Source organism: Mycotypha africana (genome assembly GCF_025528875.1).
Source record: "Mycotypha africana strain NRRL 2978 chromosome Unknown BDF20scaffold_6, whole genome shotgun sequence".
In the NCBI taxonomy this organism is placed as follows: Eukaryota; Fungi; Mucoromycota; class Mucoromycetes; order Mucorales; family Mycotyphaceae; genus Mycotypha; species Mycotypha africana.
Genome location: NW_026515730.1, coordinates 326,850 through 349,653, shown reverse-complemented (window position 1 = coordinate 349,653; position 22,804 = coordinate 326,850). Strand labels below are relative to the sequence as shown.

The window sequence follows — 22,804 nt, the reverse complement described above, 5'->3', positions numbered from 1 at the left end:
AAGGAGCGCATATAATTAAATTCGCAGTGGAAATTCAGACGTCTGACAAGTACATAAAGCAGCAGCAAAGATGATGAAAAGATTCTCTGCTAGTCCGAAAAGCCTAGAAGCAGGAAACTTTCGGTAGACTGCAAAATGCCTTTAAAACGGAATGGTCAATACGAAACACACTTCCCGCATGCAAAATTAGAGACGGAATCCTATTGACTGTCTTTCCGTAATGACGTCAACAGTTTCAATTCCTTTATGAGAAGTGAGTTGAGACAAAGAAGCTACATCTCTTTACACGTTGCAAGTGTATGTGCAATACAACTGTCTCCCTCTTTTGCTTCATTACACGTTGAACTCATATCTGGAGAAAAAAAGTAAAGCATAAAGCCTAACGTGATTACAGATAGAAATCAAGAAAAAGTGCTGTTGCTTTCTGGTCCTTGTCCATGTTCCTACAGTTTTTGTGTGTGCTATCTATCAAAGTCCTGATTACTTCCAAAAACATTTTGTTTGCTATGTAGAAGAGCAGATGCTCATCACTGAACAAAAAGAGAAGCTTGCAATTCAAAATTAATGTGCTTGGCAGAAAATAGTTGGGCAGGTGTGAGCGAAAGAAACACACTAATACTATTGCCTAATTGGGTGGCTTAGGACTTTCAAAGATACGAGTTTTAGCGTAGGCTTTTTCGTCTCGCACACTTTTTTTATCATTTCTCTAATCTGCCCGTTTGGTGATACCATATCCTTTTTATTTTTTTATTTTTTTTTTTTTTTTTTTTTTTTTTTTTTTTTTTGGCTCATGTATCTTTTTTTTTTCTTTCAACTTTCTTAACCCTTTTCCTTAAACCAGTGATTAATATTTTTTATATCAATTAGAAACATTATAAGGGAGCTCCCTTACAGAAGATTATTTTTTACGTTTTCCTCGAATTTTCTACTTTTTATACAACCCTTGTAAATAAGCTCTCGTGTCTAATACTGTGTTGTATAGCATTATGGATAATCTCAATGAAACACAGCAGGTAAAAGAAGGGAGAGAAAAAACGCTCAAAAACACTCACATCATCACAACACTCATTTTGCTATATAACCATTCCTCCCTAGAAGACACTACAAAAATTAAGAAACAATGCTGAAGAAGATAGAAAAAGAAAAATAAAGTAATGCAGACCACAGAAGCAAAGTACTTTTTACCCATGAAATTTTTAATCGACTCTAATACAATCTTTCCTGCTACAACTCCAAAAAAAAGAACCATTGTGACACACAGAGAAATACTTTTGAAGGAGCTGTTTACAATGACAGGCGAAGGAAATCGTGAAGAAACAGACCATGTGATGTCTTTTCTGAATGGAGGCGATATAACCCAGATAGACCAGGATAAATGGGCCACGTATCTCGATAAACATAAACTAAGGTAATAGGACCTTGAACAGCGCATTTTTATCCTTATTAGATGTTATTGAATACTTGTCAATATAGCAGTACAAAGTCAAGGCAAGAATCACAATCGCCTGATATCAGTAGCTCACCTGAAGAATCACAGTCTAATAAACCAAATAGACGTGTGCCTCCCCCGCCTGTTCGAATGGTCACTAGAGGAGTGAGTGGTGCAGTTCGACCAAAGAGTGTCGAAGAGATTTTATCTAGTTTAGATGTAAAGAAAAAGAAAAAAAAGAAAATGCGCCTTTTTAGCATGTGCATAAATATGAACGACTAATGTAACACTATAACATTAGCAAAAAGATTTAGGCGCTCCATGTACACCAACACCAAGAAGTACATCACCCTCAAAACAGTCATCACAAGTATCTCCCAGCAGCCGTAAAGATAAAGCAACAACAACAATCAAAATCAACAGCACTTTGGTTGATTCTGACTTGAAGGACTCGAATGAAATTGTTTATAACGGCTTTAAATTATCAGATTTTACTAGCGCAACGTCATCAAAAGAAAACGAACCACTCAATCTTTATGCTTGGCATTTGAAAGCAACCTATTTTCCACTATACAAACAGTTGCAAACAGCTCGAAAAACTCTGTCGACACATGATTGGTTGCTTGCTCGAGATGAATTAAAATCTGTCAAAGCGATCCAAAAAATTGAGGCATTGAAGAAGAAGAATTTATGGAGCTTAAGGCAGTTAAAAAAGCATAAAGCACCACCTCGAGCGAAGAGTCATTGGGATTGTATGTTGGACGAAATGAAATGGATGCACACAGACTTTAAAGAGGAGCGAAAGTGGAAAATAGCATCAGCCTATATGATAGCAAAAGCCGTATTAGAGTGGCATAACGCGGAAGATAAATCAACTGTATGCCTTAAAACTAGAATTCCTGAACCCAAGAATTTAATTGATTCTCCTACATCCATGATTGCAGATGATAAAATGACACTTGAAACGATACCCAAATCCATAGAAGAACAGGTGGATAGTATAACTTCTCCAAATCATATGCAGGAACTTAGTGACAACGTATCTGGAAAGCAGTCTACAGATCCAATGAAGACGGACGTGATGATGGGCAGCACAGCAGATCTCGTCATGGATGAGACTGAAAAGAAAGCAGCAGCATCCGCGATTTCTGATTCCATGCCTTCTACTCCTAACACAGCTGTTGCTTCTTTATCATCAGACGTTATTCAGGAATACAGAAATACTATCAAAAACCTGGATCCTTATACGCCCATCATAACATTACCTATGGAAGACCTTGGAGATTTCAGTGCAAACGCATTATTTCCGGATCTACTTAATTATGAACCACCAAATCCTGATTTTAATGATCCCTATTTCAACGAACTCGAATTCAGTCAAATTACACCTATATCACGACTTAGTTTGGAAAACATCAAACTCAAAGTTCCTGAGCGTTATAGTCGAAAGAGAGATGTGCAAGGCAACCCTATCCTCATTCGCGAATCGATTACAGACAACATAAAAACTTTACCAAAACTAGAACGATATAATACTACATCACTCGTGTCACGTAAGTTTACTTGTTGTTTTCTTCCAAAAAGCGCTAGATCAAACAATAACCTCTTTTATCCTATTAGCTTTATTCGCCTCTAGGAAGCAAAGGGATCTACCAGCACAACAGCCTACAGCACCTAAAACGCCCAAAGATGCACAGCCATCATCTGTTCCGTGGTCAGAAGAAGATGATTTGTGCTTGATACCTCTCATCGCCGAGTTCTCGTTTAATTGGGACCTTATCTGTGATGCTTTCAATTCAGCAAGATATCCTATGACAGGCTATAAACGAACAGCTTGGGAATGCCATGAGCGTTGGAGACGTAAAAACTTGACAAATCTCTTTGGACAAGTAAATAATGCTTATACATCAAAACTCATCAAAGAACTCAACCGTAGACCAATGTCTATGGGATTTGATTCGGCACAGAAACGTCAACGACAATTTGGCATTTTTGAGGCTATGAAGAAAACGGCGAAAAAGCGCGAAGAAGCTGAAACGCATTCATCGACATCTTCCGCTCCTCCTCACCAAACAATAGAAGTACACGGTACAAACAGTGCAGGTCAACGTTTACCGACAGCAATGGAAATGAGTTTACACAAAGCACAAAGAGAAAGACAAATGGCACAAGCCATGTTGGAACAACGTCAACTATCCGCCGCATTGAATCTAGGTTCCCAAGCTGCTGCACTGGGTCATAGGAACAACACTCCTCAACCACAACCTCAGACTCCTCAACCACAGCCTCAGGCACAGACGCCGTTAAGACCTCCTCTACCTTCCAATATTGCTGCAGTTGCAGCTGCTCAAGCGCGCGCAGCAGTCGCAGCAACAAGAAGTCCAACCGTCGATTCTCAAAATCAAGTTAGACCTCATCCAATGCCTATACCACAAACCGCAAATGCTGCAGGCCTTCCTGTAAATAGATACCCAGCTGCCCAGCTTCAATTACTGAGACAACAGCAAATGATGTTAATGGCAGCAGCCCAACAACAAGCGCAACAGCAGCAACTGCAGGCTGCAGGAGCTAATGGGCAAGCCCGGCCATTGACTCCAGCCGCATTACAACGATTCGCCAGTGCACTACAAGCACAGCAGCAACAACAGCAACAACAGTTGCAGCAGCAATTACAGTTACAACAAGCGCAGGCGCAAACACAAGTTCATGGCCAACATCCAACAGCCTCACAAGCGCAGCTGCAACAACTAGCCCAACAACATGCACAAGTGCAGGCTCAGACTCAGGCTCACCAGCAAGCACAATTACTAGCCGCTCAACAACATCAGCAATTAGCAAAACATACTACCCAACGTAAGCGTATAGAAAAATCCTTCATCGGCTGACGTTAGATGATTAACCTTACTATTACTTTTTCTTCTCACAGAAACGCCTGTAGTTCCCAGCGCTGAAACAGTTGCTCAGCAAGTTTCTCAAATGGCATCACCTGCTGTTACACAACAGCAACAAAGTCCTCAACCGCACCCTCCTGCTCCTTCTCAAACAACTCCTCAATCATCACCACAACCTCAAATACAACCTCAAGTACAACCACAGCAACCACAACAACTTACACCGCAGCAACAACAACAACAAGCAGCTCTTGCGGCTCAATTACAGGCTGCCCAAGCCAATCCACTCATGTTTGCAGCTCAATTAGCTCAAATGGGATACCCTATATCGCAACTACCAGCAAATCAACAACTTCAGTTACAACGCTATCTAGCTCATCTTCAAATGAGGAATACCGCTGTTGCTGCTGCCACCGCTGCTGCTGTTTCAAATGGCAACCCTAATACTACCACTGCCGCTCCTACCAATAATAAGAATAATAATAGTAATCCTGTTATACCTTCGCAGCCACAGCAATTACCAACACAACAAACACTTCCCCAACAGACACAGACGCAAACGCAGCCACCACAAACAATGCAACAGCAGCCATCACAACAACAATAACATTTCCAAATCTGAACTAATTAGAGGAATGTGCTCTTTCCATTTAGTTACTTTGAATAAAGCAAGACTTTCTATGTCTAATTAATAACTGTACATGATGGTTGATCAAATATTCAAGTTAGTATATGCAAGCATTGAGATGTGAGTTTAAATACAATTCGCCCGTTGTACGAGAAAGGAGCACATGGATGAAAACTGTATATTTTATGCATGCTTTTCAGAATAGAATTGCTTTGGAAATGAAAGGATTGAGCGCTTTCTTTTTTTTTTTTTTTTTTTTTTTTTTTTTTTTTTTTTTAAGTAGAGGAATACAGAAATAGTTACTCGTTGCCAGTGTTGGTACAGCTTACTCCTGTTTGCGGCTTCTTTAAAATCTCGTAATTCGTGTGATACGAACTTGCATAGTTGGCGTTTGTTAGCAACGACAATCATCTATTTTCTTAAATGACATACTAGTGCAGTCTGCTGTTTGTACTCTTTTTTTATCTTTTTCCTTTGCTTATTCTCCCCTTTATCTGTAAACCTTTCATAATAATGTCTACTATGCTTGACTTGAACGATGACGATCTATTGACATCAACAACAATAGATAATAGTCATCAGTTTGTCAACTTTTCTCGGAAGGTGACTGAAGCATCCTCCATGAAAAAACCAGTGGATATTCAATTAGGGATAGCTTCTGGAAAGGGTTTCTTCACCCGAGCTTCTCCTTCAGTATTTATGGCACAACGTCACAAACAGCAACAGCAATCAGAACGTATAGATTTATCCACCAATCAAGCGACAAGTGGTATAGCCATTGAGAGCAAGGCCCTTTCGACTCCTTCGATTTCAATAGATTATGTCCATACTCCGACTACTATTAACAATGATGCATACACTAAAAACGACAATGTGGCTTTACCAAATAGCAGCAGTACTGCTACGACAGCTTCGTTACCATCAATTCTCACAACGACTGCACACTCACCCTCTTTAAAACAGTTAGTAAATGATGTATTGAAACATATTGAGTCCTGTCCAGATAAAACTGCTTACTCAAATGATTTGGATATGTTAAAACCAAGACTAAAAGCATACAACAGTAACTAAAGAATTGTCGTAAAAGGGCTCTAACGAACTGTGTTGTATTGATGAACATCGAAATATTTCACTTACCTCCAATTGCATTACAGAGTATACTTGAAACATTAAGCAGCAGTTGGATGCAGGCTCAAATAAATGTATACGCAAAGGTTTTTTTTTGCCCGAAGAGAATCCTTTACTTCTTTATTTTTATTAAAAGAGCAGAAAAATGCTTCAACGTAGAAGTAAAACAATAGAAAGTCAGCCATCATATACCCGAGCAATTTACTTGAGAATGGTGAAAGCATGCCTAAACACATAAGCCGCGCCAACGCTATGGATGCTAGTCCATGTTGCTGTACAATTACTTTTGCTTACTGGCCTCCCTATAGGCTTTTGTAAGGTTGTCATCAGTAATCGTTTCATTATCAATTGGGGAATAGGCTGATCATTAAATACTTCTGAAGGTTACATACGGTACGGAATATGCAGGGCATCACATAGGATGGGTTAACAAGTGAATAGACCTTTTGAGATGACTGAAAAAGTGTTACGTGTAGCACACACCTGACGTTATAGTTGTACAGCATTTACATCAACGCTACAGCTCTAAAATAGCTATTCTCTTTTCGAAAACATGCTTTGAGCCGTTATTATAACCAGCTGTTAAGCAGTTTTAAAGGTATGGTATAAGCTTGACCATCTTGAATATGTCTAAAAGAGAGATTTTCGTTGGATAGGGTTACATATATTCGAAACATTTTTAATAAGAGGTGCTTAGCCATTATGATCACGGGTTGAAGAGAAATAAAATAAACGTTTCCGTGATCTCCGTTTGCCGTAGTAACCTAGTAAACAAACAGCGTGAAAACAAGTTCTGCCATTCGCAAAAAAGAGATTGCCATGTTTATCGCATTTTAGTAAGAAGTTTCTTTTCTTTTCCCCCGAAAATTATACGTTAAGTCTTCTCTCTTTTTCCTTTTTACATATTTCCTCATTGTTCTCAAACAATCATACCCGCAGTAACATGTCTAACATTATTTACACCAGCACTCCGGTTTATGCTTCTCCTACTTTACCTCAATCAATGGCCTCGGCTACACCTTATTACAATGGACCATCACCGTATACTCCGACCATTGTCCAGCCAACACCAAGTATATTGCAATTACGCTAATTTGTTAGTATCCTATATGAGGAAAGAACTCATGAAAATGTATCGTAGGCTATCCTTATTCGAGTATGGGCGCAATGCAGGTAAATGGACAGCCACCCATTATCGTTCAACAACAGCCATACCCGGTATATCAACAAAGAAGTTGCTGTGATTGTTGTGATTGTTGTGATTGTTGTTATAATGATTGTGCTTGCTTAACCGCGCTGTAAAGCAATTATAATTTAAAATATCGTAGAAAACAAATGCATGAAGACTGATAGAATCATTTTTAAACTTGCATATAATAGACTTGCTTCTATTTGTTTATGCTGTTTCTGTTGTGGAAATGAGAGCGATGAATGCTGCTGCTAAATCGACATTTTCTCTGTCGGAAGCATACAAAGCAGCCTTACCTTATCACTTTAGACGGGATCAACCACCATCTCATTTTTGCAGCAAGTAAATTATATGGCAATGGCAAGGGTAGCCAACCTGTAGACTAGGTTGATCCTGTTTGGTTTAACGGTCAAATTATGCACACAATGAAACGACATAGTTATTCTAGTCTGGCTTATTACTTATTGATGGTATAATTGAATAATCTATTCCCTTTCAATAATTATAAATTTAAAACGATACGATGCAGATTTATACTAATATTTTGCTACTAATTATTATCTTAATACAATATATAAATATCCTCTTCTTGTTTCTTTGAATACCCTTGTAGCTGTTCTTCTCTCAGTTGTTGATTCTTTGTCATTTCAAAATCATTGATTAAGACATGGAAGTATGGAGGTTGGGAAGAGGTGTCTGACAAATCAGCAACAACCGTGCTACCACTACTACTCCTGCTACCGCTAAATGAAGAAGGGGTTAGAGGCGGAATAGAGCTTTCATCGGGATAAGAACCGAAGCTATATGAAAAAAAGGAATTGGTTTTTGTAGCTATGGATGAACAGTGTGTTTCTGAAGGTGTTTGAAGCAGCGACACAGTTGAATTTCTGCTACTTGTGCATTTACTGTTGCTGTTTGTTTTGGAGAAAAGTTTGCTGAAGCGAGTATCATTCAGTGAGAGTGAAGTTGGTCTCATCAGGGCAGATATATGAAGCTTAAACGAGCTTCTGATGGCTGTTGACTGATGTTTACTAGATCGCTTATTACGTACCTTTTTCAAAAAGGATTTTGGACGCTGTTGCTGCTGCTTCTCCTTGTTGCTGGGATAGCAGGGATAATTATCAACAACTTCAATCTATGATAGAGAAGTCATAAGTGAATACACGTGCTGAGGTATGTGTTGCTGTATGATGATTTTACCTTCGATCCTCTCTTTGTCCCAACACAAGAATTTTCATCTGATGGGTCTAGTATAAATCGATACATGCTGTTCTGCTTTCTACGCAGTTTGTCTTTGTACTTTTTTAGACGGTGGATACGGTATATTGTACATATAATCAACGCAGCAGCTGCGATAGTGCCTATGACGATACCAATAATGGCTCCTGTGCTGAATGTTGACGTTGATTTATGTTGCACAGAAGTTTGTACAGTGTTGGTATCAAATTTTGATATGAATAAATGCATATTTGCGGTTATGGTAGGATATATATGTGAAGGAATATAGGGTGAAGATGAGGGTATAAAGAATGATGGCACTTTGAAAGAACATTGTGACAATGAAGCCAATTACGTTTATATAAATATGGCTTCAAATTTCGCGGGCTTTCATTTATCATATTAAATCAAAGATCTTTTAAATTATCCATCAACGTTTGAATAGGATGATAATCCTTCTTGACACAAAGTTAATATTGAACAAGTTGTAACAAATACAGCTTATTATTTATGCATTTCATTAAGTCAAATTCTGATTTGATAATTAGGGACTGGATCAAATGTGAAACTTGCTTGACTAATGTATTACTAAAGTATATTTGACAACACTACAACAGTTACTCCGTCAACATCATCAATTATATGGATAACAGGTACTGTTGTAATTAGGTACGCCATCAAGTAGAACGAAAGCATCATTGGTTGTGAGAAAAAAATTACTATTGGTCTTACTGGCATTCGAATATTCAAAGTTAACTGTGCAATTTACATCAATTGCTCAATGAAGCTCTATAACGAATGGCCAAACTGAATAGAAATAAGCTAATTTGAACTTTTAAATGAATAATACCCAACTTGAGGAGATTGAGCGACTATATTAGTTCATATAAAACATCTGTTACTGCCAGTAACACTAATTTTCTTTATGTGCTTATCAGATGCGAATTCCCTTTTGTTATTATTCTTTCAAAATAGTAAACCTATCGTTCGATAGCTACTCTGAAAACCTGGGCCAATTCATATTATCATTCCAAAAGAAAATTTGGACTAAGCAGTTTCGGCACTAGCAGAACTTTATTTTATTAGACACAAAACATTTAGTGATGTTATCAAGTCTTCCTATGGACTTCGTTTCTAATAGTCTGTAAATGTTTCCGAACCATGAAGCGAAAGCAGAAGAGACCAGGAGTGACATGTTGCTGACAGGCATGAGCAGGGCAATTTTTTTCGCTTTCTTGAGTCAGGAACGGGGTATCAATTGTCTTTTAAAAAAGTTACAACGTTCCATCGCCCAGTTATGCAGCCGACATTTGCCACTCCACCCTCTACTCCTTTCTATTTTTGCTTTTCTTGTTCCCTTCAAGCAATTGCTTACTGACAATCTCTTCACATAATTTCCTACAAAAAACTAAATGGCAGCTCAGCTTTACGAAACCACAAGTGGACGTTTATTCCACGCAGGCGCAGTTGCAGTTATTACAGTTGGGTAAATTGAATCGCCTGGGGAAAAGGATTAAGGACAGCGCAACAAATAGAAAAAATTAGAAGCTTGACACGTTTCGATTTCACTTTCTAACTGATGTTACAATACCTTTGCCTTGTATATCTAATATAAAAAGTCTACCCGCACGCGGTAAAACACATGCTTCACGTTCTTTATGTCGTTATATGCGTTGGTTGGGTGTTTCGACCAAAGTATTTAGTGTTGGTAATTATAGGCGGGAAAGGCTGGGATCCTTATCTGAAGAATGGTTTGACCCAAGTAAATTGATGGTTTCATTGAATAAACACGGAATCAAAGGGTGAACAAAAAAACTAAATATCCTTTAATAAATGTAGATAATACAAAGGCTACAACAGCACGTATTAAAGTAGCAGATGAATGTTTGGACGATCTCATTCATTGGCTACAAACTGGAGGTGGGCAAGTAGCCATTTTTGACGGAAATAACGTTACAGAAGTTAGAAGAAAACACATACACGATAAGCTGTTAAACAACGACATACATGTAAGGTTATCAAGAGCTGAGAAATTTAGTATGGTTAGTGCTAATTGTCTGATACCTTACAACAACAATAGCCTTTATTCTTGGAGTTTATATGTAACAAACCAGATATCATCCTGGCTAACATTCGAAGCGTCAAGATTTCATCACCCGATGTAAGCAAACATATGACAATGATCAGAGTTACGCATCATTGACTTGAAAATTCACGCAAAATAGTATGTTGGTTGGGATCCAGAAGAAGCTGTTAGAGACTATAAACGACGTATAAAGCAACATGAAGAGAACTACGAGACAATCACTGATACAACATTGCCATTTGTTAAGAATATGAATGCAGGAGAGCAGTTTATTGTCAATAACGTCATGGGTTATCTACAGGTAAGAAAAAAAAACGAATTCAACAAAAAGGCAATGTCTGCGTAACCTTTGCTAATTTTGTCTTTATTGACCAGTCGAGAATCGTCTACTATCTGATGAATCTTCATATTCATCCACGAACAGTTTATTTTGCTCGTGTAAGTTTATTGTAGGACAGCGTCCACTGTATGGAAGGGAACCTAATTATCGTCTATTGATATAGTGTGGTAACTCTCTCAATGACAACTCATACAAAGCAGACGCGAATTTATCACCAGAAGGAGAGATCTATGCCGAAAAGTTAACAGAGTTCATGCTAGCTTACCATAAAGAAAAATACTCGAAAGTTCCAGCTGAAGAAAAACGACCTTTGACTGTATGGACCTCGACACAAAAAAAGGCATTGGAGACAGCTATTCCATTTGTCAACGCGGGTGTACCAGTAAGACAGCAGTCTGTTCTCAATCAGTTGAATCCAGGAGAATCAGATGGACTAACTCAAGAAGAACTGGAGGCTAAGTATCCCGAAGAAGTTGCCAAATTGCGTGAAAACCCTTATCGCCATCGATACCCAAGAGCAGAATCTTATCATGATTTGGCCGTGAGATTAGAGAGTGTTATCATGGAATTGGAACGTGAGAAAAATGATGTACTCATTATTGCTCACGAAACTGTTTTGCGTTGTTTATACGCTTATTTGTTCGATAGACCAGCCAAAGAAATTCCATTCATTTCTATACCTCGATCATTTATGATAGAAATTACACCATCTGCTTATGGCTGTAAAGAATCCCGCTTGCAATTGCCCTGATTATTAATATCATCGTTATTATCATTATTATTGTAGAATTCTCAACTCATTTTGTCAAAAGAATGAATAACATATGCCATACTACGACACAAATACCTTTTACGCTTGTTGCTATGTATCTTATGTGATAAACAATATCTCGTTTTCTCCCTGAATCATATATACACACTGCTTCTGTGAGTTGGTAATTGTTTATTGATGAGACAGCACTTTAAGTATTATATATAATTTAAAGCTCGGATATACATTAGCCTACAACGTTGGCCACACCCTGTGAATTTATTTACGACAATTTATGTACAAGATACATAGGGTATAAATGATCTTTGCAGCCCGTTTTTTTTTTTCTATGTTAGAGAAGGTCTGCTTGACCAAAAGCTACAGCTATAATTGTAATAATGGTATTTAATGGCGCTTCATGTGTCTCTGATAGTTCTGATCTGAGTTTGCCACATTCTCTCGATAACTCTCTCAAAATGGTCATGTTACTTGATGTTAAAACAGGATCGAGATAAACTAATAGACTAAAAATCCATTTACACTAAAGATGACAATTCAGTGATTTTCATTCTTAAGCTCCATTGGTACAAAAAGCAATCCGATGATACCTTCAAATCAATATTGTCATGAAGTTTCAACCACTGACAGTGATACTTTAGCAAACGAAGGATATCGTGCTTAAAAGGTAAAGCGTCCAGTTAATATACGATAAGTATTTTCCATTCAGAAATTAAAACTAACCTGAGTCAGCGATGGAGCAAAATCAGTAATACTACATTCGTTTTCTCCATTTGAATAAAGTATGCTGTATGCCTCGTTTATAGAGTTCAATTCTTTTCGTGTTGTTGGCATGCAGTTTCTTTGCTTCTGCATATACTGTGGAGTAGGAGAAAGAAATTTGAGTGCTCCGAGCTTTTATAGTATTGACAACCGCTTAACTGGAAAGACTAACACTCACTGACTGATAGGATTTGAAAACGACACCATATCCCTTTCGCCAAACTTCAGAAGCATGCTCAACTGTGCTTATTGACGTATTATCCTGTAAGAGCATTTGAAGATGGGGAGGCAGCTGAACTTTTTTAACATTTTTTGGGCGCTCTGCCACTACAGTTTGAGCACATTGTTTCGCTTGTTGACTGTATTAAAGTGAATCAAAGAAAAGAAGCTTTGAATAAAATGTGCTACCAGTTACATTCAGAAAGCTGACAGAATAGTTACCGTACGACCAAAAGGTAGTCTTCTCCAGACAGTGGAATTCCATTGACAAGATCTGGTTTTGTTTTACTAAGTGGAATGGCTGCTTTAGAATAGTCCTCGTTGACGTCGGCCTCTTCTTTTGCGTGCTGTGAAAATAGTTTTTTCGACATTAAGTGCTAGTATGAGCTGCTTCTACTAAGCATTGGACGGATCATCAGCAGATCTTTAGCAAAGAAAACGCTTTAAAGAACATGGAAGGTTTTTTTAACCTGCCAAATTTTACGTCCCGACAATTGCACTTGAACAATGGGTGGGTGTATTGCAGTATGGAATACCTACATGATATGTATCAGTAGAGAGGGCTAAATGTATTAATGAGACTTTATTTTTAACTGAAAAACAATGATAGAGCAAATATAGCTACAATTAGGTGAGCTATTTATACTGTTATTTAGTTCCACAAAGCATCAGGTCGTTTTTATGCTTAAGTATTAGTATGAATTACTGATATATAGGTAATAAAGCTTAGCAATTGCTAACCACTCTTCATAATCGAGACTTTTTATCGACACATTCTTTTAGAATATATACTAGCTCTCAGCTTTTGTTCAGTATAAGTTGTTACAATATGGTAGAACCTATTCTGAAGAAGATAGCCAAGGACTAATCCTTGCAACCGAAAAACGTCCGGCGCGAAAATTTACAAACAGTAGTAAATGAATACCAAAACTGATGAAGTTGGGTCTGGCGTTTAGTACGCAACGTTTAAAAATACGTTTTATAAAGTGAGCTACCTTTTGAAGTATTGCTTGAATAATCGAAGCTGTATGCTTCATTGAGCTGTTCGAAAAGAAAGGGTACTGCAGATGTAAAGCCAACCAAAAGGGGAGTGAAAACGAAATAACGGTAACCACTTGCTCGACCATTAGTTTCGCGCACTTCTTGTGGACAGACAAATCGATTCGTGGGCTGGAATTGCTCTCCATTTTTAATACTAATTTTGTTATTGATAGACGCTTAATGATCGATATCATAGATATACACCATCAATCCAATTTCATAAAGGGGGAGGGAGCATTAAGGCATGAAAAAAGCGACGCCTTAACGAACAGAAATAGACAGCTCATCGATAGTCATATTGTACACCGTTCATGCTTCGACAGTATTGATGGCATTTATCATTGCCATAGAACAAAGAAAAAGTTCTCTCGTTGCCTTTAACGAGGAGTAATAACAACAAGATGGTCGTCAAGTTGAAACTTCTTGGCAAAAAATAGCATTTATTTACCAGAGCAACAATCTTTTGTTAGCCTATTGCAAGCATTAAGATTTATACTATAGAAAACAAAGCTATTGCACAAGCCCACATATGATAATTTAGCATAAACTACGTGCCTGAATCGGATCAACAAGGAATGAATCCGTAAGTCCTTTAGATGTCTGTTACAACTTTCTATCTATTCAAAACCCTTTTCAACTCGAAGGAACATTACTTTAAATGCTCCTAAAAGACACGCATTTTTTTTTTATAAATATCTTTATACCAAATTTACATAATAAAATATGCTTACAAGGAGATATAACAGTTGATGAGATATGAAGTATTACATGCAAATGATAATTAACAAGTATATATGCAACGGCAATGAAAATCTGTCTTTCTAAAATTGCGAAGCTGATATAGACCGCTCCGCCTTATTGGGTTCAGACGCTAATACATCAGCCATACGAGAAAGATCGTTGTCTTGTTCACCTACAGCATCTCTAACCTTAGAATGTGTCGTTTCTCGTTGAACAGCTTCCATACTTTCTCGTGATGCAGGCGGTAAACGCTCATTCTCAATATCACATCGTCTAGCCTCTTCAAATGTCGTGATAGCCTTTCTAATACCCTCAGAACCAAGACCTAACGTTCCTGTTGGTAATTTACCACTTCCTGACAAATTCTTGAGTTCCATAACAAGCTCTGAATTTTCTCTGAGTACGGAGAAGGTACGGGAGATCTTGCCAATAGCCATGATTTTATTCTTAATGATTTGTCTTCTTTGCTCTGTTTCACTGTCTGTTGTAATGGTAGTAGGTGGGCCCGCTGCGGAAGCAGTTGTTTTACCTTCTCCTCCAACTCCTTCTGATAACTCCTCCTGTGAGCAAATATTCAACATAGCCAAAAGCATCGTTGTGACTGAAGCGGAATAGCAAAAATGGAAAAATTAGCTTTTACCAGATCTTTCTCATAAGAATAAGTACAAGGAAGAAGTCTTACTTTTTTCACCAACAAATGGCAAACTCCAATTGAAAACGTTCATAAAATTCGGTAACCAATATGGGTGAGGACTGCAGTTGAATTGTCGTATATTTAGCACGCTTTTATCATAGCGAAGAACAGCAGCCTTATTGTTGTAAACGTCGATATAGTTTGGTGCGGAGAAAATGGTCATCAATGCTGGAAAACCTGTTGTTTTACTTTTACGATACATGCGGTAACTGTTTTGAATAAGAAGAAAAGTAAATCCAGTTATTCCCATGGACTAATGCTTATTGATATCTGAATGCATATAATTACCCATTAGCCTGTGCTTCATGGGCACGAATTACTGATAGCAGATTATTCTTGTCTAAAAAATTACAAGTAGCACGGTAACTAATGCCAAAAATTAAGGGAAACTATTAAGTATTCAGCGGGCACCTCAATGTTCATCACTGCTTCACTTTGTGATTTAATCTCTTTTACCTGTAGAAATACGAACAACCTCGAACATGATTATGTTCATACTTTGGCCCTGTGTCTGCATCAAATTCTTCTTGAGGGTCACTCCATAGTAAATCACACAGTAAACCAGATGTCGGGGTTTCTACGAAACGATCAATCTAGCGCAAATTATGGGAGGCAGAAGTAAAAGGTTTAGCCTTCAGGATTTAAAAAAGGAGGGGTAGGGGTTTTTGTCGGTTTAACTCTGAAGTTGTGCGTATATAGCATCATCATTACATTTTCAATATCCTTCAACGTTTTCAAGTCCGGTGATAAACCACCGTGAACACAAAAAAATTGATCGTTTACTACTGCTGCTAATGGAAGACTGTCAAAGCATTCCATAACAGCATCATAGATCTCTTCTGAATACTTTGTTTTGCCTAGAGGATGAAACAATAAAAAATAAATAAATAAAGTAAGATAAAAATAAACGCGATTTTAAAAATTGCTCCCAAGTGGCAGGGTTGGCAAAAAAAACCAAAACAAACTTACATTCCAAGTTGAAGGTGAAATATTCTGTGAGGTGTCGACATTCGTGGTTACCACGTAGTAAGTGAAATGTATCCGGATACCATAGTTTATGAGCCCAGAGATAGAGCACGCACTATGAATGTAGGTGCATTAATCACTTGTACACATTTGTCCATGATTCCAGCAATACGCTACCTCGATTGAAAAATAACCTCTATCCACATAATCACCTAAGAATAAATACCTTGTTTCTGCAGGCGCGCCTCCAACTTCGAATAATTTCAAAAGATCGTAATATTGTCCATGAATATCACCACAAATGGTAATAGGTGCGGGTATACGCAACAAATTGGGCTCTTTTTTCAATAATTCATTTGTATCATGCAAAATTTTCAAGGCTTGTTCGTCTGTCAGCCTGCCTTCTTTACGAAAATGCTCTCTTAGAAACTCTAAGTTGGGCAAACCAGGTCTTTCTTTAGAGAATAGTTCTTCATTTGTAGGTTTATTAAAAGCTGGCGCCTCAACCTCTGCATAAATTCGTAAAATAAGCTTGCATCAGCCTTCATGGTTACACAGTACGCAATTGTAATTGGTTGCTTACTTGTATAAATACGGTCTGTCGTACTAACAACAGTGCCATCTTCCATAGTATATTTTGTGAAATCGATTTTTGGATGTTTGGTTGCTGCTGTATTACTAGGCATTTTGTACGTTTTAGACGGCAGAAGGAAAAGTAATAAGAAAAAAAAAAAAAACCACGTTCGTGTAGGATTAACTGGGGCAAAAGGAAAAAAAAAAAATAAAATAAAAAAATAAAAGGATTTTTGATTTACTTTCGTTTTCCGAGCTTTTTTTAAAATGCAGTTCTTAGAAGCTATATCTTTTTTTTTTAAGCCAATCAAAAAGTTATATCGTGAAGCTGAGGATAAACGACTTCCCTGTTACAAACATGGTATTCGTTACTGTTAACAATGAACAGTCAATGAAAGAACCAGTAATTGCTGCAAACAACGTAGATGTTCCAGCTAACAGTTGGCTACATCTTCATTAGGCTTAAGAGATAGCAATTTAGTCAATACAGCTTTTATCTTCTCTTTCATTGTCGCAGATTATGTGCTTTTTCCATAAGCTATAATTACCAGATTGTCGCCTTGGCGTTGCATTTCTTGATTTCTGTTGATAAAATTGCGTAATAAACAATTTAAAGATTGCATTTTCATTGAACATTAATTTGTACCTGATTTTTTAATCGATTTCTCAATTTTTTCGTTTATTATTTTTTTTTTTTTTTGATCTACGCACTGTCAAAACTGATAACAAAAAAATACGCAATGAATGATATAAAGAAATCTCAAACACCATTCGAGCTGTTATCACCTTATACTTATAAAGCATTTCGCGGTGCATTCAAACTTGTTACCCACATCTTTTTTAGGGAAATAAAAGTAACTGATCTCCATAATGTTCCCTCATCAGGTCCTTGCATTTTCATTGTGGGGCCTCATGCCAATCAATTCGTAGATGGTGTTGTCTTCTTTAGTGTGAATCCTCGCCCCTCATACGCTTTAATGGCAGCCGTATCATATAAGAAACCCTTCATTGGGCATGTTGGGAAAATATTAAATGCCAGTAAGAGGATCAAGAATAGTTTAATCCAATCTTTGTAGATGTATAAAAAGGCCGAGAAAGGGTTAAAAATAATTGTTTGGGAATATAGTTCCGGTAGTTAGACCGCAAGATATTGTCAACGTCGGCACAGGTTGCATACATTATGATGCTATCAACAATCCATATCGAATTTTGGGTAAAGGGACACAGTTCCTTTCTGAGATCGGTGTGCGTGATTTCGTTATCTTTGGAAACAATTACAAATTACATGTGGCCAAGATCATTTCTGATACGTTATTGGAGGTGTCCCATGCAATCATTCCCGGGCAAAATTCACTTAAAGATGAATGGGCTCCGTTCAAAATCGCTCCTCATGTGGATCAGACAACTGTTTACGAAGAAGTACATCAACATCTCAACAGACATGAATGTATCACAGTATTTCCTGAGGGCGGTAGCCACGATCGTTCAGAGATGCTTCCTTTAAAAGGTAGTTAATGATGAGTAATATGACATTTTGCTTAAGCTAATAGCTGTTAATTGTTACTGATGCTGTTTCTTGATCGCAATATCGCAGCTGGTTTCGCTATTATGGCTCTCGGAGCGAAAGCGACTAACCCATCACTGGACATTAAAATTGTGCCTGTAGGTAAAGTAGTCAACAGAAACTATTGTGCACAGTGCGTGTTCATATAACAAAAAGGGAGTTGGCAGTCATCAAGCATTGTCTTTTGCTATACTAATCAAAAGTATATTGTATAATTTCTTGACATCGAAAGGCCTCAACTACTTCCATCCAGATCGATTTCGTTCACGAGCTGTTGTTTCATTTGGACAACCTATTTCTGTACATTCCAGCGATGCGGAAGACTATCAAAAGGGAGGCAAAGACAAACGAGAAGCAGTTACACGACTACTAGATCAGTGTGATGAGGCTTTCCGAACAGTCACCGTTAATGCGCCGGATTATGATACGCTTATGGTGGTGCAGACCGCTAGACGCTTGTATGTTCCTCCCAACCGCCATAAAAAGGACTCCAAACCTCCAAGCATAGCGGACGTTGTTCAGCTCAATCGTCATTTTGGGCTTTTATGGGCCAAATTAAAGGATGAGCCTAATTTGAAGAAAATAGAACAAAAGGTGAAATATTACAATAGCTTGTTACAATTATTCGGTATCCAAGATCATCATGTGGAGAAATTGAACATAACCCCGCAAAAAGCAGCCGTTCAACTGATGAAACAAGCTATTCAGTTGCTTATTGTGACAGGTTTTGGGGCACCTTCGTAAGTGAAAAGATTACTATATCGTAACCATTGAATAGATATACTAGAAAACATCTTGTTTCTATAATTCAGATTCCTTTTAAATATGCCTTTGATTTGGATAACAAAATTCATCAGTCGTATGAAACAAAAACGTAAGAGCATCATTCACACGATCCTCAAGAATACATATACAATACCCACCTGATGCGTAATCTTTATTTACTTTGGATTATAGAGGCTTTGGCAGGTTCATCGGTTAAAATAGCTGGGAAAGATGTTTTGGCTACATGGAAAGTTATTGTTACCATATTTGCTGCTCCAATGTTGTATGGGCTTTATGGATTATTTTACTTGATCTATTTACACCGAAGAAAACCCTTGTTATCTACTCGCGCCAAGCTATTTCGTTCTATGCTACTTTGGGTAATTCAACCTATAGTGTATTACTTTGTCATGCGTCTAAGCGACACAGGCATGGATATTTATAGGTAAGAAACTGTTGATATTGTAAACGAAGTATGAATGCAAGCTGAAGCATACCTACAACCTCTTCCAGATCCATAAAACCTTTGTTTTTGGCTTTACGAAACCCCGAAGCAAGCAAAATCTTATTATCCATACGACAAGAATTATCCAAAGATCTGAACTTATTCATCAATGAACATGCTCCAGAGTTAGAGTTGCCTAGTCATGCTGGAAACTCATCACCATCGCTAAGTCATGATTTTTTACCGAACGTTGTTGCTGTTGGTAGCTCTTCCAACTCAAGCATAACTTTATCAACAAAGGAAAGTTTGTGCGAGGCTCAACAAAATTCTCAAATAGAGAATAGAATACGCAGTGATGATTCTAAGGGAAGCAAAGACAGTCATGAACCGAAGGATAGTAATTTGCTTATTGACGCCTCAATAATTGAGGCAGATTCAAGTGATGGAAGTATAATGCTTAACTCCTTCGCGACGCAATCTTTTGTGATACCAACCGGGTACGAAGAATCTCATCCTGCAAGTACAGCATTATCCTCTTCTAAAGAAGAATAACGAAGAAAATTCGCAGACGAAAGTATAGCGCTAATGGAAGAAGTAATAGAGAAATAAGTAGCAATAATGACAATCTATAACTATTTTTTGCAGACACAATTATAACATAAGCTGTGCAGGATTAATAACAGCTACTACGTTTCTACACTAATAGTTTCATAACAACTTCTAGCCATTTACGACATACCACTTGTACTATTTGGCGATTTTTATAAATAAATGCTAACAATTTGTAGAAATATTGTAGCTTTTGAAACAAAGTAATTATTGTAAGAGTAAGTGGCGCTAGCAATTTAACTAATTATGTTATAGGAGGTTAAGTTAATGATGGTGTTTCGGGGAATCTTGGTTTTGTTTTGCTTGTAAATTTTTCAGGTTATATAAGTCAGCTTTTGTTATTCTGAAGCAGTTGGCTTTCTGATCTTGCTAGTGCTGTTATCAATATCGGATGAAGCCAGTAAGGGTCCTAACATAACGTCGACATTTTCATAGGCGACATTACAGCACGCAGAAATTAATCGTTTATAAGCTCTATGCTTTTTAGGCGGTGTGCGCGAATGTAATTCGATTAATGTCTCAGTCTTTTTCTTTCTTTCGCGTCGCAGCTCTTCTAATTCACTTTTCAGTTTCTGTGCTATATCTTTCAGTTCTTCCAAAGTGTTTGTATTGGGAGGCGACGGAGGCTTTTGTTCTTCATTCAGATATTGGTTTTGTAATATTCGTAATTTCTCCTTTTGTCGGTATATGAGCCATTTACGCAATCTTAATTCCAGAGTTTTGCCTTTCTCTTCCATTCTCTGCAGAATGGCATTGATTTCTTCTTTATCGTCTTCATTACTTAAAATATCGGATTCGAGTATCTTTTTCGTTTCTACTAGCCGCTTTTTGTACAGGTCCAATTCTATTTCCTTTTTCTCAATCAACCGTTCCTTGTTGATCAAATCTTTTTCGTAGCTCTCGGCCAAATCGTCAAATACTTCGGAAATAGGCTGTGGCTGGGTTGGATCCTTATTCACATTTCTATATATCGCTTCAACGCGAGCTTGTAGCATTTCACGGATATTTGCTTCGTTTAACAGACCAGTGCTGGTTGATTCACTTGGCGATGATACCGTTACAGGCAACAGTGAAGGAGGAGAAGAGGCGAAGGAAGATGTACGAAGAGACAATGATTTCTCCATTTCCCCGAAATAATCTCTGGGCGTCATCCCTTCTTCATTTGCAATTTCCGTACTGGCTCCAGCTTCGATCAATAATTTTATCAATCTTCTGTTCCCTATTTTAGAAGCAATTGTCAACGCTGTATCACCATTGGTATCTTGTACATTTAATATCGAAATCAGTTCTGATTGGTTATTCTTCAATTTATTGATCAAACATTCCATATAATAGCGTGATGCGTATATCTTTCCTTTCCAATCTGACATAGCTGCAGTATGGTGAAACACAGTTTGGTCTCGCTTATCGATATTGAAGATAGTAGAGCGTAAAAGGTCTAGTAATGAATCAAACGTTTTAACGTCGAAATTGTTGGTAAACAGCACGGAACGCATGAGTGCTGTCTGTCCTTTGTAATTCACACGATAGATATCCGCGCCATTATCAATAAGGAGTTTCACTATCTTAATACGTGCCATGGCAGCTGCCCAATGTAAACTCGTATGACCCTCATCATCAATGATGACGTTCAAGTCCAGGTCACGTGGAGGTCTCGATATGTAGGGTGGTATAGTGGTTTTGTTAGACATAAAGTATTGAAGTAAGCGCTGAGCGTAAGGTTCATTAGTGGACGTATCTAACATCTCGTCAGAATTGCCTCGGTTGTTTTTTGCTCCTTGCTCAGAATCCGATAAATCATCAATATCCATCCTAGCTTCTTGAGATTGTGCTGCTGCCCGTGATGACGTTGTGTTCATCTTTGATTGGAGTTTCGGTACGGATGACAGTTTATCTTTCGCTCGTGCGGTGCGTGATCTCTTTTGCGGTAATGGCGATGAACCGCTAAGGTCACCCTCCCGCCTCGATGTTGGTGGTAAGGGTGCTTCACTTAACTGTGGCGTGGTATTGCTTTGTTGTGATGCTGTCTCAATATCTGACATAACAATATCATCATCCAAGTGTTTGGGTCGTTTTCTAGCACGTATTTCACGCATTTTACGTGGCCTATTGGAAGCAGCTGTAGCATGTTTAGGTGCCAAAGGAGGACTCTGATCCCCCCGCACAAATTCTAAAATGGGTTGCAATAGATTTTTTACATTATACTGTTCAGCAAGTGCTCTTCCCCGTTCAAATGGAACCCACGTTCCTATGTAAAGAGTAGCAGAAGAAGAAACAATATAGTCAATATTGCAGTTAACCATATAATGCTTACTTTGAATTAGAAATACCTTGATATTTTCCGTATCCTCCTTGTACTTTCTCATGTTCACCGGTTTGCACTTCTCTTTCTAAAATACGTGTACGTTGTGGTTTGTCAAACTCGGCCACTTTCAAAATCTGTGTTGCATTCAAATATGAATCAGATTGTCGTCGCATCACAGCGACACCTTTACATATCATTTCAAAGACTGGAACACCGGAATAAGTCGCTTTAAACACTTGCACTGCTGGTGCCGAAGGTGCTGTGTACTCCAGCTGCGTCGACTGTTGTGTTTGTAATTGAGGCTGCTGTTGCTCACTGTTCATTTCTTTAATTTAAACCTGTAAATTGACACCCTTAAACTGAAAAGTAGAGGACAAATGAAAAAAGCTCGTCGTCTCAATTTCTCCAGATGCAAAAAAAAAAATAAGGAAATGATGAAAAT

General features: G+C 37.9%; 9 protein-coding genes across 9 annotated transcripts; 5 read left to right on the top strand and 4 right to left on the bottom strand.

The window, feature by feature from the left end:
• Positions 1-1,289: 1,289 nt before the first annotated feature.
• BDF20DRAFT_913480 (uncharacterized protein) lies at positions 1,290-4,927 on the top strand (the record flags this gene model as incomplete). The annotated part of the gene is made up of 5 exons (XM_053084075.1): positions 1,290-1,408; positions 1,474-1,648; positions 1,731-2,982; positions 3,050-4,282; positions 4,356-4,927. The coding sequence occupies 5 exons, from the start codon at positions 1,290-1,292 to the stop codon at positions 4,925-4,927; spliced, it is 3,351 nt and encodes a 1,116-aa protein (XP_052935392.1).
• A 347-nt stretch (positions 4,928-5,274) lies between these two features.
• Positions 5,275-6,413, top strand: BDF20DRAFT_544245 (uncharacterized protein). The gene is made up of 2 exons (XM_053075710.1): positions 5,275-6,011; positions 6,103-6,413. Exons 1-2 carry the CDS (start codon positions 5,462-5,464, stop codon positions 6,111-6,113), a joined length of 561 nt encoding a protein of 186 aa, XP_052935391.1. The 5' UTR covers positions 5,275-5,461; the 3' UTR covers positions 6,114-6,413.
• Positions 6,414-6,564: 151 nt separating this feature from the next.
• BDF20DRAFT_544692 (uncharacterized protein) lies at positions 6,565-7,674 on the top strand. Its single transcript, XM_053075713.1, has 5 exons — positions 6,565-6,674; positions 6,837-6,912; positions 7,043-7,149; positions 7,218-7,374; positions 7,457-7,674. Exons 2-5 carry the CDS (start codon positions 6,896-6,898, stop codon positions 7,518-7,520), a joined length of 345 nt encoding a protein of 114 aa, XP_052935390.1. The 5' UTR covers positions 6,565-6,674; positions 6,837-6,895; the 3' UTR covers positions 7,521-7,674.
• A 153-nt stretch (positions 7,675-7,827) lies between these two features.
• Positions 7,828-8,732, bottom strand: BDF20DRAFT_835937 (uncharacterized protein; the record flags this gene model as incomplete). The annotated part of the gene is made up of 2 exons (XM_053078902.1): positions 7,828-8,400; positions 8,466-8,732. 2 exons carry the CDS (start codon positions 8,730-8,732, stop codon positions 7,828-7,830), a joined length of 840 nt encoding a protein of 279 aa, XP_052935389.1.
• A 1,163-nt stretch (positions 8,733-9,895) lies between these two features.
• On the top strand, positions 9,896-12,029 carry BDF20DRAFT_941332 (6-phosphofructo-2-kinase-domain-containing protein; the record flags this gene model as incomplete). Its single annotated transcript, XM_053084796.1, has 7 exons — positions 9,896-9,969; positions 10,103-10,245; positions 10,323-10,492; positions 10,564-10,644; positions 10,709-10,870; positions 10,945-11,007; positions 11,073-12,029. The coding sequence occupies 7 exons, from the start codon at positions 9,896-9,898 to the stop codon at positions 11,658-11,660; spliced, it is 1,281 nt and encodes a 426-aa protein (XP_052935388.1). The 3' UTR covers positions 11,661-12,029.
• Positions 11,837-13,263, bottom strand: BDF20DRAFT_544351 (survival motor neuron interacting protein 1-domain-containing protein). Its single transcript, XM_053075711.1, has 6 exons — positions 13,200-13,263; positions 12,882-13,055; positions 12,619-12,799; positions 12,402-12,536; positions 12,269-12,337; positions 11,837-12,201 (listed from the first exon to the last, which is right to left on the bottom strand). The coding sequence occupies exons 2-6, from the start codon at positions 13,028-13,030 to the stop codon at positions 12,013-12,015; spliced, it is 723 nt and encodes a 240-aa protein (XP_052935387.1). The 5' UTR covers positions 13,031-13,055; positions 13,200-13,263; the 3' UTR covers positions 11,837-12,012.
• Positions 13,264-14,521: 1,258 nt separating this feature from the next.
• Positions 14,522-16,787, bottom strand: BDF20DRAFT_906322 (serine/threonine protein phosphatase calcineurin catalytic subunit Ppb1; the record flags this gene model as incomplete). The annotated part of the gene is made up of 8 exons (XM_053083261.1): positions 14,522-15,042; positions 15,124-15,344; positions 15,424-15,501; positions 15,592-15,728; positions 15,847-15,992; positions 16,105-16,216; positions 16,279-16,610; positions 16,685-16,787. 8 exons carry the CDS (start codon positions 16,785-16,787, stop codon positions 14,522-14,524), a joined length of 1,650 nt encoding a protein of 549 aa, XP_052935386.1.
• A 565-nt stretch (positions 16,788-17,352) lies between these two features.
• On the top strand, positions 17,353-20,184 carry BDF20DRAFT_872925 (uncharacterized protein). Its single transcript, XM_053081175.1, has 7 exons — positions 17,353-17,712; positions 17,801-18,181; positions 18,269-18,340; positions 18,471-18,978; positions 19,051-19,112; positions 19,196-19,448; positions 19,517-20,184. Exons 1-7 carry the CDS (start codon positions 17,415-17,417, stop codon positions 19,998-20,000), a joined length of 2,058 nt encoding a protein of 685 aa, XP_052935385.1. The 5' UTR covers positions 17,353-17,414; the 3' UTR covers positions 20,001-20,184.
• Positions 20,185-20,395: 211 nt separating this feature from the next.
• BDF20DRAFT_821551 (uncharacterized protein) lies at positions 20,396-22,685 on the bottom strand (the record flags this gene model as incomplete). The annotated part of the gene is made up of 2 exons (XM_053077621.1): positions 20,396-22,305; positions 22,388-22,685. 2 exons carry the CDS (start codon positions 22,683-22,685, stop codon positions 20,396-20,398), a joined length of 2,208 nt encoding a protein of 735 aa, XP_052935384.1.
• Positions 22,686-22,804: the final 119 nt, after the last annotated feature.